The following is a 12,990-nucleotide window of genomic DNA, read 5'->3' as shown; positions in this document are numbered from 1 at the left end:
AAAAGTATTTGAAAGAGAAAAGTTTGAGGGAGTGAGCTATGGAATTCAGTATGCTCCAACAGTGTAGAAATAAACATATAATTAAGATTTCAAAAATTCTTTTCGACATTAAATTCATGAAACGTCAGTAGAGTTTCCAAAATCAGTTCAGTTCCAAATTGTGAAAACGTCAGTAGTATTTTTAGCTAAAAATATAAAATCGACCTCTAATCGAACACCATATGCAGTTCCCTAAATTTGCATTTATAAGGATTTACCCTAGGCCCCGAATGGCGTATGTGCCAACATAAGGGATTACATTGGGTTCATAAGGTCTTACCTAGCCGAAATGTAGATCTCCACCTGATGGGTGTGCCCTTAGGCCCATAAGAACTTACCCAATGCACATAGTAGAGATACCACGCTAAGGGAGTACTTTAGGGTCCATAAGGTCTTACCACTAGGCCTATTGGGCCCAAGAGCCCAACCAAGGGTCGCCATAGGTCCATAAGGAATTACCAGTTGATCAGTGTTGAACCTATATAAAGAATTACTGGCTTGATCAGAACTGAACCTGTATAGACTTCATACCAGATCCCAGAGTACCCCAAAGAGAAACATTTTTCAAACAGTAACCAGTAGTAGCAGGAAATCAAAGTTCATTCATATATTTATTTATCAGTAAAAACAGTAACTAGAGAACATGTGTAAAGCAAGCATGATTTAAAATACAGTAAGTCAAGAATAATACTTAAATCAGATAAATCATACGGTAGTCAAATAAGAGCAAACAATTGATTTCAAATCAGATAAAACAATCATGTGCACGTGGTATTTCAAATAGATATTTAAAACAGTTATATGGTACACAAAGAACACACCTTGCAAAAAGAATCAGTCTGGGAGATCTATCGAGCACCAGCTTTACTACGCTTTTCTACTAATCGCGAACCTAGGTTATACCAGAACATGTTATAATCGGAGTAATATTCTAAGCTAAGTATTTAATAGGGTTACAGAACTATAAGAGTAATCACGGGATCGCACGCAAACGAACAATCAAGAGATCCACGAGTACCTTAATTAACGACATCGCAAATTAATCAGTTATTGACTTTAAATTAAATGAACTTAATTAAATTGCTTAAATTACATATACATAATCAAGTTTGACGATCAATTCGGAGGCTTTCGGGTTCGAATTTGACAAAACAGACTTTGAATTTAAACTCACGACGTTGAAAAATTTTCCTGATTTGAGTTAACACCCAATATATAATATAAAACAAAATTTTATTACCTCCTCATAGCAATAGTGGGCTAGCTCATTTGACCGAGTCAGATGAAGAAACAACGGCTAATTTTGACCGTTCGCAATGCGAAAAAGGGTAAAGGATATAAAACCGAAAAGTTCATTGACATGGGAAAGGTCCATAGATTGAAGTGAGAAAAAGTTTCATCTTGGCGCATGAAGTTGTTGGTTGATGCTATCACCAATTCAGGGCTTTCCACAATAGCAGGTTCGAAAATACTTACGAGGAGGCTCAGTTTTCTGCTCATCAGATCTTCTACAACGTAGCTCGACATGATAGTAATCACAATAGCAGGTTCGAAAATTAGCTGTTCAAGATGCTTCTTTTGATTCTGTTTTCCCTTATTTTTCCTTACACTAACTATATGGTCTTTATGATCAGTTACATTGATGAGATGAACTTTTAAGTTTTGATTAAAGAGGAGGCTGATTGTGTTTCCATTGTTCGAAGGATCACATACTGAAAAATCGACAGGAAAAGTTTTACAAACTGCGTGGTCAGAGCACTTTATGAAACTCAAGTTATTTATATGGTTTAAGCTCAGAAAAAGCTTGTATAACATGCTTGTTTCCTGTTATTTCATACAGATAAAGGTTTACAGGGAGAGGAAAGCACTAGCAAACACTTTGAGTGACACCAACATAGTTGTGGATCGATTGAATAAACTTGTGAAAGCGATCTTGATTGTCACTTCATCATATGGCTTCTCTGGTGGGAACTGCAACCACAAGAGTGCTTATCGTAATCGCAGCCTTTCTGTTTGCAGAAACCTCCAAGACGATATTTCAAGTCGTCATATTCATATTCGTGATGCATCCGTTTGACGTCGGTGATCGTTGTGTGGTTGACGGTGTTCAGGTAAAAAAAACTAGTGAAATGGCATGCTTCCTCCAATGTGTATTTCTGGGAAAATTTTAACTATGCTTCATCACTTGGTAACTGACAGTTGGTGGTCGAGGAGATAAATATTTTTACGACAACCTTCCTGAAGCTCAATAACGAAAAGGTGTACTACCCGAACTCGGTTTTGTTCTCGAAGCCTATCAGCAACTACTACCGAAACCCTGATATGGGTGAGGCTATAGAGTTCTGCATTGATTTCAGGACACCAGCAGAAACAATAGGCAAGCCGAAAGATGAAATAAGCAAGCTGAATGTAGATCTATCCTTGCTTTAGATCATATAGGATCATGTTCATGGAACTTATTGCTCTATGCATCTGTGCTGTTTTGTCCAACCAGGCACTTGGAAACTTCTGTCATATGGCACCCTAGCTACCTCGTGGCCCGTGACTGCGATCGAGAACGACAAGAAGTTAAAGATGGTTCTCCATTATAATCATACGATGAACTTCCAGGACTTAAGGGAGAGGAACAGACGTCGAACGATTTGATCATCGAATTGAAGAGGATTATGGAAGAGTTGGGCATAAGGTACGATCTCCTTCCCGAACAGGGGAATCCGAACCAAGACCCTCGAGACAAGCCAGACGCAACAGCATATGCAGCACCTGATCTTTAAGTACTGCTTGTTGCTTGCAGTTATCCATAACATGAACCTATAGCTGTACTCTATATGGAGTAGGGGAAAATGTTTATTGCAGAAGACAAGTTCCAGCCTATATAATATATATATAGTTGAGTCATATATATATGTAAGCTTGTTACCCTTACATCCCTCCTATTTTATTGAGGCAAATTAATGGGTTTTTTTATAAAAAAAAAAGAAAATGTTCTTTTTTTTAAGATGAGGTGGGATCCCAAATTCAGATTTAATGAAAAATTATTAAATCGATTCGAAGATAATAATATAATTATCTCATATATATATATATATATAATTAAGTCCTTATTTTACTTGATAAAAGTTAAGTATATATGTTAAATCATATCAGATGAAAACCCTCTAAATTCATATAGGATCAAGTGATTAGTGAAGAAGTGTAATAATTAAACTAAAGGCTAGTTAAAAGGTCACATTGGATTTATTTTCTGATTTGGAGGGTCATATTGAGAGAAAAATAATACGATCATATTAGTTTTTAAAAAGTATAGGGACCTTTGACGCATTTTGCCATAAAATCTATAATTTTTTTCGTAAAAAGGGAATTATAGTTCCAAGAAAACGAAACAAAGGAAGCTAAACATGTATTTTTCGAGTCTCGAGTCATATAAGGATAATCTAAAAGGTAGATAGAAGTTGTTCTCTGAAAATTTAATATCATCTTATATTTAAAATTATTTAAGTATTTCTATTAAAAATTTAGTTTTGTTCTCTAAAATAAATTTTATAAGCTTAATCACCCTGTGAAATTTTAAAAACTAAAATTTAAACTCCTAACATAAAACCCTACGTCGATCCTTGAAGTCAGTCTCGGAGTCATGGTCTCTTCAACACTTGTGCTCTTGTAACGTAGAAGAGATCGGTAAAGCATGTAGGGATGATCTGTGAACACACATATTGGGATCAACAACCACAAATCTTTGTCATATACTGCGTACCAAGCAAAAGCGCAGCAGAACACCGGAGGACCACTTCGACATAAGAATGGTGGATAAATTAATGAACATATAAAAAAAATGTTGAAATTCGAGCTTTAATATACAAATATCACTTTTTGGCGGATATTTATTGGATGGGGCTTGGGTTTTTGTGTCTTGGTTTTGCAGAATGGATTTGTTTTATGAATGACACCACTGGTCTGGTCTGCATTTCATTTGGATTCTTTATTGGAATTAGCAAGTGACGAGAGATTTTCTTGATGTTAAGTAAAGATGCAATAATTAAAGCATCCATAACCCTTCAACCTTTAAATTAAACGTATCCCAACTTACATTTTAGGGTATATTAAACGTATTATCTAATTATCAGTTTTGATCTATTTTACATAAATTTTTAATTTTTTTAAAAATCATATCTAAAGTTTAATTTTTTATTTCATTTAGTACTTTGTCGTTAAAATTTGAGTTCTTGTTTTATTTTGTGCACCATTCAAAATTTAACGTTAAAATTTAAAAAATAAAGTTTAGGTATTAAAACGGACCTAAACTGATAGTTTAGATACTAAATGTGTTAAGTTTGTTAACGGTGGGTACTAAAATGAATTAAAATGATTGAAATACGTAAATTTAACGATTATGTTAGTCTAGACAGACTTCGAGAGCTAGGATGGTGTCCCTAAAACTTCGAGGGATAGGATAATGCCCATAAACAATTTTGAGGGCTAAATTGATGTGAAAAAATTATATGGCCGAAAATGATAAATTAGGTCTACTATAGACAAAAATAGCCTTTAAGCCTAATTTGGGGGGTTAAACTGTGATTTTGTCATCGGAACCAATGGATAATAATCATAAATTTTGTGTTAAAAGGGCCTAGATGAATTAATAGTTTCTAGAGGTGGATTGAAATGCAACTTCAACATATAATTATTTTTGGGTAAATTACACTTGTAGATTTTGAACTATTAGGATGCTTACATGTTAGTCACTAAACTTTTAAAGTTTATATTAGGGTTATTGAACTTTTAATTCATTTAATTGGACCATTATTAATAGATGTTCTAATTTTGCATCTGGTGGCAGTGACCAAATGAAACTGAACTAAAAGTTCAACAATTCCGATTCGAGTTCTAAAGTTCGATGAGCAAAATGTAAATGCCACAAAGTTTAGGGATTACTATGTAGTTCACTCCAATTAAAAAATAAACAATGAAAAAGAAACTACAGTAATTAAATAAACAGTTATCCGCCTACAACTCTTGAAAAAGAAGTCGGGGATTCCACTAGTGAAGGTTTATTAGTTTGTAATCATATGATCGTGTTGGAATTTGACTTGCAGAGATTCTGCCTCCACTTGGGGAATTAGGGGCCCCATGTATTCTCTTTGGACATTACAAACCCTAATTGATGCTTGTGGACAATTTGTTTTAGGTCTGTTAAACAATTTTTCTAGGGTAAATATACGTTTAGTATCTAAACTACAAGTTTAATTTGTTTAATACCTAAACTTTTCATTTTTCAAAGGGTAAAATTTCGAGATAATGTTCTCGAATTTTTTATTAACGATATAACGTACTCTCAAGATTAATGGCTCAAATAGGGTGAATTGCACAGTGTTGGCCGTAGGTCGCCAGCCTTCCGGGCGACCTACGGCGGGCAGCTTCCAGCATAGGTCCCATGCGGGCGACCTTGTAGGTCGCCATGCACTCCTGGCGACCTTGTAGGTCCCATGCACTCCTCCTGCTCTCGCGTGATTCCTCTTGCCCTCGGATGCCCTCGCAGCTCGCTCGAATGGCCTCGGTCATGCCCTCGGCGAATGCCTTCGGATGCCCAACGTGTTGGAACGTGCATGACACATGCAATCTCTCTCATAGCTCGCGGGAAGACATGGCGACCTACGACCAACACTGTAGATTTCACCCTATTTGAGCAATTAATCTGAGGAGTGCATTATCTCGTGAATTAATTTATTCGAGAACGTTATCTCGAGAGTTTAGCCTTTTTCAAAGTATACCTATTGTTTAGTTTTTGTTTCATTTTAATACCATCGTTAAAAACTTAACGTTAAGTTTTTAACAAAAACTGAAAGTTTAGGTACTAAAACAGGCAAAAACTGATAGTTTTGATACTAAACGCGTTAAGTTTTGGACAGCTAAACAAAAACTAAACATTAAATATTATTTTAAAATTTGAAAGTTTAAATACTAAAACATATCAAAACTAATAATTTATGTACTAGATACATAGTTTGCCCATTATTCTATTTAGATGGACACATGAGCTTGGTTAAAGCATCATTATCTATATTCTTTTTATTACTGAGTTTTTTTTTTTTTTTTGAGGTTGTCTCCCTCTCTTTTGTTTTATGATGGTTGTCAAAACTGATTAGGGTTATTGAACAAGGATGGAATAAAAAATTATGGATAAATTACATATTTAATACCTAAACTATTAATTTTAGTATTTTTAGTACCTAAGCTTTTAATTTTTTCAAAATCATACTTAAAGTTTAGTTTATGTTTCTTTTTAGTAACCCACTGTTAAAACTTTAGTTTTTATTTCATTTAGTCCGTTCAAAATTTAACGTTAAGTTTTGAAGAAATAGAAAGTTTAGGTACTAAAATGAAATGAAAATTAAACGTCAGGTATGATTTCGAAAAAACTGAAAGCTTAGGTACTAAAATGGATCAAAACTAATAGTTTATGTATTAAATGTATAATTTACCCTATTTTGTAGTCATATATCTCTTATAATTTTTATACTATATTGAATTTTTCTCTTCTATTCGTTTTTTCTCTAATAAGATATTTTGTATAAATGTATGTATTTTATTTTTATCGTGTGATTGTTTATATATCGTTGTACTCCAAAGTAACTCGTAAAATTACAAATTATTAAGAAGATCGGAATAAAGAAACAGATCGATCAATCGATTGAATACCAAAAGAAAATCACATGTATCACAAGTTGTGCAAGTAGAATGGTCCAATGGGGATATAATTGAGCAAGCAGTCTAATCATAATAGACAAGCTTTAGATCTATTCTTTCTCCAATCTTTTGGACAAGACCACCAGTTTTGTTTGTACAAAGTCCAAACTGATTTATGAGCACACTTACAACGCTGTTGGTCCCTTTACAGGAATCTTAAGACTCACAAAACCCTACGAGCTCTGTCTCTTTGTTTCAACACGAACCCATTGTATTACATCACGTGGACCATCGTCTTCTTCCTTGTCTAGGTTAAACAAACAACAGTAACGAGCATAAATGCTGTAATAAACTTGAGTGGGCTATGGTTTATAAACCTACACTTTTTCATGTTCATAATAACAGTAATAATTATTGTGGTCTTAGTTGTTAGAAATAAAGCTGTCTCCACTAACTATCTACAGTGATGATTTAATTTGGTCTACCCGTTGAAACTTTCTTTGAAGTTGCGTTTAATAAAATTCTACAACCAGCTACTTAAATTAATAAAAGAGTTTCCATGGTAATTTTTTTTTGGTTGGACTTCATTTCAATGTTTTGATTTGATTAATCTAGATCGACTCAGGTCGTATACCTGAATTTGGTGGGTAAGTATTTCAACGGAGATTTTCTACATACACAAGAACTCGAACCTAAGACCTTGCTTAAGTGATATCAAGCTGCTTACCACTTGAACTAACTCGTTGATGAGTTTGAATGGTATTTGAATGTTTGAGGGCAATTTCTATATAAAAAATCACATAATCGCTTTAACGAGAGTAAAAACATGGATTAACTAATAACTATAAAAGTATGAGGACCAAATCATTCAAAATTAAAACATAAAGACCAAATAATAATCTTTAGTATAGTAAAAGGACTAAAACAATAATTTGACCTTTTGTGAACTTAAAGAGAGGAGTCTTGGATAGGAAGGGTAAGTAACCCAAAAGAGTGCTCTTCTTCTCTCGGCAATAGGAAAGGTTGGGAAATGGTGATGTAAAATGCAATGTCCAACCGTTCAAGTCATAAGACTCAAACTTTAAAATTAGGCAAAAAGGCATTAGAAGTATCTATATTTTTGAAAAAAACTAATACGACATTCGTATTATTTTTCTCTCATTATGACCCTTCAATTCAGAAAATAAACTCAATATGATCCTTTGACCAACATGTTCCGTCGTTGATCATAATGGCGCTGACCGTAGCAGTTCAAGGTGTTAAGGTGGACATCCATGGTGATTACGTGGAAGTTCATCTGTCATATTTGAGTTACAAATTTAGTTTATATGTCATGTTATCTACCATATTATTATCCACTACCGTGGACAGTCATGTCATCACCGTGACTACCACATCATAATCGTAATGGTCAACAATAGAAAATATTAGTCACAGGATCACATTGAGTTTATTTTTTGAGTTTGATGATTATATTGAAAAAATAATAATACGAGGGTCGTATTAATTTTTTTTCTTCAAAATGGTAGAGAGAAAGGGAAAGAAAGCAAAAGGTTGCAGTCTCATACAATCTTCTCTATTCCCATGGGGGAGAAGATCTGCCTTTGCCTTTACCCTCGTCTCTCATTTTGCTTGTGATTACGATCTCGAATCTTTTGCTTTTTTCCTCTTTCCCTTTCATCAATCCATTGGAAACTGTCAGTTGATCAAAGATTTAACGCATCCCCACTTGTTTACTTTTCAGAAAATACCAAAATCACATGCTTACTTTCCCCTCATTTTAATTCCCCCCCCCCTTCTCCACATTCTAACTAGGCCCTAGCATTAGCATTTCATCTCACTTTAAGCTTGGATTTACACCAATACACACGATACTGATTTGTTGAGTCCATCGACTATTAAAAGTTATAAAATAGTCTCCTGATTATAGAATATTGTTATGTGGAGTCCCTCAACTATTAATGGTTACAAAATAGTCACCTGGTTATTCATATGTTTCAAACTTGTCCTTTTCCGTTAAAAACCTGACGATCGTCTGAGTTGAATGTTAACCTGCTGACTAAGATATAATAAAACCATATTTTAATGATGTATATTGACACCAGTGTTGTTTTCAAGCACTGTATCGACCAATGGCGGATCTATAAAATTTTATGAGGGTGGTCACATATACATTAATAGGAAAACTTCAAATTTTAAAGAAGAAAATTCAAATTCTAGGAATTTTCAAGGTGTGCATCAATGTACATCTGCCACTGGTATCGATAACGGAATGTTTTAAGCATTGGTTTAATGACATAATGTAAACGAATAATCGATCAACAAAATACAACTTAAAAGGTTCTTATATCAGATTTTATCATATCTCGGTCGACATGTTAACATATTGTCACCAATTTTTTAAATAGAAAAGGATGTGTTTGGAAATTCTAATAATTGGGTGACCGTTTTATAACTTTTAATAATCGAAATACTCAACCAAACAATATCCTATAATCAAAGAATTATTTTGTAACTCATAATTGTCGAGAGATTTAATAAAACAATATCTTATAATTCACGAATCTATACTTTATCATTGATTTTATGCACCCAATTAAGCCTTTACACACTCTTGGATGTTACCAATTCATTCTTTAGCCAACATCGACTATATGACATAATCAGTGTGCTACATGACAACAATAATAAATTATTTAAAAAAATTAATCAAATTGTCTAATTGATTAAATTTTTTTATTTAATATCTTAATTATTATTTATAGAGGGATCAAATTATATCAAAATCCAGTTAAAGGGACTGAAATCAAAATTGAACAAATAAAACAAGGATGAAAATAACATAAAAAAGAAAAAAAGAAAAAGAAAAAAAAAACTAAACTATCAAGCCATTACAATGGCTCGATTTGTTTCGACACGGGTAGTTTCATACACCGGCAGTTCTTCCTCGTACCTATGATTACGCGAAAGAACATGGTGATCTAACTCGAACAGATCCGAACTCGAACAGCTACTCACATCATCTTCGTCTTCGTCTTCATGGTGTACATAATTTATGCGAGAATCCCTTGAAATGAACTCGTTTTTCTCTTTATATAGTTTATACTCTTTCAGAAACTCTCTTGCCATTTCTTCGACTCGCCTTGCTCTCTCCATTGTCTGAAACTTTATCTCTTGGTCGTACTTTCTCGACGGCGGTTTCCCTGTTTCTCTTTGTCCGCGCGGTCTGCTGTCTTCGTCGACGATTACGCTGACGGGACAGAACTGGACTGTTCTTTTGGCACCGTCAGGCAGCTTTTCGTGCGTCAACGGCGAGCACTTGCTTAGACACGATCTCGAAAACGATGAAGCCGAAGAACACGAGACATGATGCTTTTGTTTGTGGCTTGCTACGGACACGGTTGAAGATAATGCTGGTGTTGATGATGAACTTCTGGATTTCTTTGTATTGCTTGTCGTGAACAAAGAATTAATGAAACTCGCGAGTCGACCGCCAGGCGAAACTGGTGGTTGTCGTGGTCGTTGTTTCGCCTTATTTGAATCGCCGTGGATTTTCTCGGCCGCCCTGTGTTCCGTCTTGAATGGCTTGTCGGGTTGAGCCTCTGCCGCCGTCGCCGACACTCTGGTCTTGACTGGTTTCGGCCATGGTCGAACAAAACACGACGGAGTTTGGGTTTTCGTACAATACATGGATTCGGTGTCAGATGATGAAAACGAAAACCCACCGGAACTTGAATCAGAAGAGATCGAAGTAGAGCTAAACAAAACACCGTCACGATCATGATCATCTCCATGTTCATGTTTATGATGTGTTTTTCTTACAAACTCAGAATCAGAGAAAACATGTTTCTTATCCGCATTTACCTTTTCACTAACCTTCTTCTCCATCCATTTCTCGATCAAACAAGTTCGTTGGAAACTCGACAACCTTTGTTTCCTCAGTATAGTCTCGCCGTAAAATCTCAGGTCTTCAGTTTTGGTTTCGCCGTCGTCGATTGAACGGTAGATTTTGTCAAGTAGAGTTGAAGAGAAAGATGGGTTGTCTCTCATCGACGCTTTCATGGCTTCTCGTTTAGGACAAAGAAACAAACAGAGAGATTATCAAGGAACCAAACAGGAGGTGGGGCTTCTTGTCTGTGAAGAAGGGCTCAAAAGCTGCAAAATAAAGAGGAAAAAGTGCAGGATTTTATGAAACAGGAAACGAATCACTGCTTGTGGTTTGTGTTTCGAGCTGTTGCAACTTGGAAACGAAAGAAACGGGACATGAACAGGAGAATTGATGCTTTGTCTGAAAAGAGAGAAGGAAAGAGAGTGGAGAAATTAAAAAAAAAAACTGTGGAAGATGGAGAAGGAAGGAACAGAAGCTTGTCACTATATAATAAAAAGGAGGGACAATTTATTCTATCAGTCCTTATACTATTCTCAATTTGAAATATAGTTTTACTATTGTCTAAGTTGTAAATGAGATGAGACAGATTGACTCAAATGAATTTGACTCAAGCTTGAGCTCGACTCGAGTTAAGGAGTCAAAATGATTTAGTTGATACCATGAGTAACTCAAAAAAATTATATATTAAAATTTTTATTTTTTTCTTAAAAAATAAATTATTAATAATATTAACATTTATGTGTTTTTATATATATATATATAATATATATATATATATATATATAGTAGAGGTTTTCACATACGTAAGTTTTAGGTTCGAGTTTGAGCTTCAACCTAGTTAGGTTCAAGTTTTTTTTCAAGCTTGGCGAGTATTTTCGAGTTCAATTCATGATTTCGAGTTTGAATAGAGCTTGAACATTTTAAGCTCACGAATTTTCAAGCCAAGTCGAGCTCCATTTTAGAGTTTTGAATCGAATCGAGCTCCTTACCTTACCCTTTCGGTACATCACATTACATATTGAACTAGTTTTGTAGTTTTGGAATTATTCCCTTTTGGTATCCATAATCTCAACTCCTTGCCTTACCTTGATTTAAAAAATAGATCGAATTTTTATAGTATAAGGACTAAATTATAATTTGACCTTTTGTAGCCGATGCCGTATTGTTATTTGTCTACGTGGCACTCCTTTTCTAGTTTTTTTTCCAATCCCGATAATTCCCGACCCTTTGAATTTGGTCCTTTTATCTACTTTGAGAATTGAATTTATGGCCGTTCGATCATTGTAGGAAGAGAAGGGTCTGTCAGTTCTGGTGGGGCCAAATGTTTCTTTTATATGGAAGCTTTTTTTGGGTTTTTTAATATGGTAATAAATAATAATTTTAATAATTTATGTTTGGGAAATAAAAGTTGTATATACTTATTATACAATCAAGTGTGTCTTTTAAAATTATAGTTGATTAAATATAAATTTATTCTATAAGGTATAAAAAATATTATTTTAAGAAATAATACGAAATACATGTTATTTTTATAATTATTTTTTAAAAAGTTATATTTGAATAGTTTTAATCGTATAATGCAATGTAAAAATCCAAATGAATTTAATATTTAGATTATTACTAAATAAATTTATAATCGGAGAATCAATCGTGTGTATTTGTTTTCAAATATAATTTTATTAAATTATTTAAATTTAAAAGTCCCAAAATAATAAATTTATATATAAACCCTTTTCATTACACTTATAGTTATTTGTTGAACTAATTTTTATAAATATGTGTAAATTATAAAATATTTTTGTATATTAAGTATAAAAAAATATTCTGAATCTAGATTCAAATGATTTCGGATGTGTGTACTTTTTAACTCGAACTTATTTTATTAATGTTAAATATAATTATTGTGGGGATTTAAAGATAAGAATATTGAAAGTTTAGGTACCAAAACAGACTAAAATTGATAGTTTCAATATTAAATGTGTCAAGTTTTTAACAGTGGATACTAAAATAAAACAAAAACTAAACATTATGTGTGCTTTTGAAAAGAAAATTAAAGTTTAGGTATTAAAACAAACTAAAATTAATAGTTTAGGTACTAAATACAGTTTACCCTAATCTTTTTACAAAACAATATTGACAAAAGAATCTGCCACAAAAAGCAAATTATATTACATAATTGGCTTGACATGATTTGATACTTAAGCCATTTATGTCTGATTATGTAGTAAGCCACATTATTGTTTAAATTAAGACATAATTGTGTTTTGGACCACTTTTTTTTCAAAGTTAGGAACAACAAATTAGGACACATGGTTGGATCTTCAAGTTGTTTTAGTATTAGTACAGGGACTAAAAACACATAATTTAACCAACACATG

General features: G+C 33.6%; 1 protein-coding gene across 1 annotated transcript; it reads right to left on the bottom strand.

The window, feature by feature from the left end:
* Positions 1-9,593: 9,593 nt before the first annotated feature.
* On the bottom strand, positions 9,594-10,955 carry LOC120200997 (protein BIG GRAIN 1-like B). Its single transcript, XM_039201696.1, has one exon. The coding sequence runs from the start codon at positions 10,783-10,785 to the stop codon at positions 9,607-9,609; it is 1,179 nt and encodes a 392-aa protein (XP_039057627.1). The 5' UTR covers positions 10,786-10,955; the 3' UTR covers positions 9,594-9,606.
* Positions 10,956-12,990: the final 2,035 nt, after the last annotated feature.

This window comes from Hibiscus syriacus, unplaced genomic scaffold (genome assembly GCF_006381635.1).
Source record: "Hibiscus syriacus cultivar Baekdansim isolate YM2019G1 unplaced genomic scaffold, ASM638163v2 tig00000340_pilon, whole genome shotgun sequence".
Classification (NCBI taxonomy): domain Eukaryota; kingdom Viridiplantae; phylum Streptophyta; class Magnoliopsida; order Malvales; family Malvaceae; genus Hibiscus; species Hibiscus syriacus.
This window is presented reverse-complemented; position numbering and strand designations above follow the sequence as displayed.

Bases quoted from the DNA above. Each gene is read 5' to 3' on its own strand.
- LOC120200997 (XM_039201696.1), bottom strand. From the start codon at position 10,785: ATGAAAGCGTCGATGAGAGACAACCCATCTTTCTCTTCAACTCTACTT.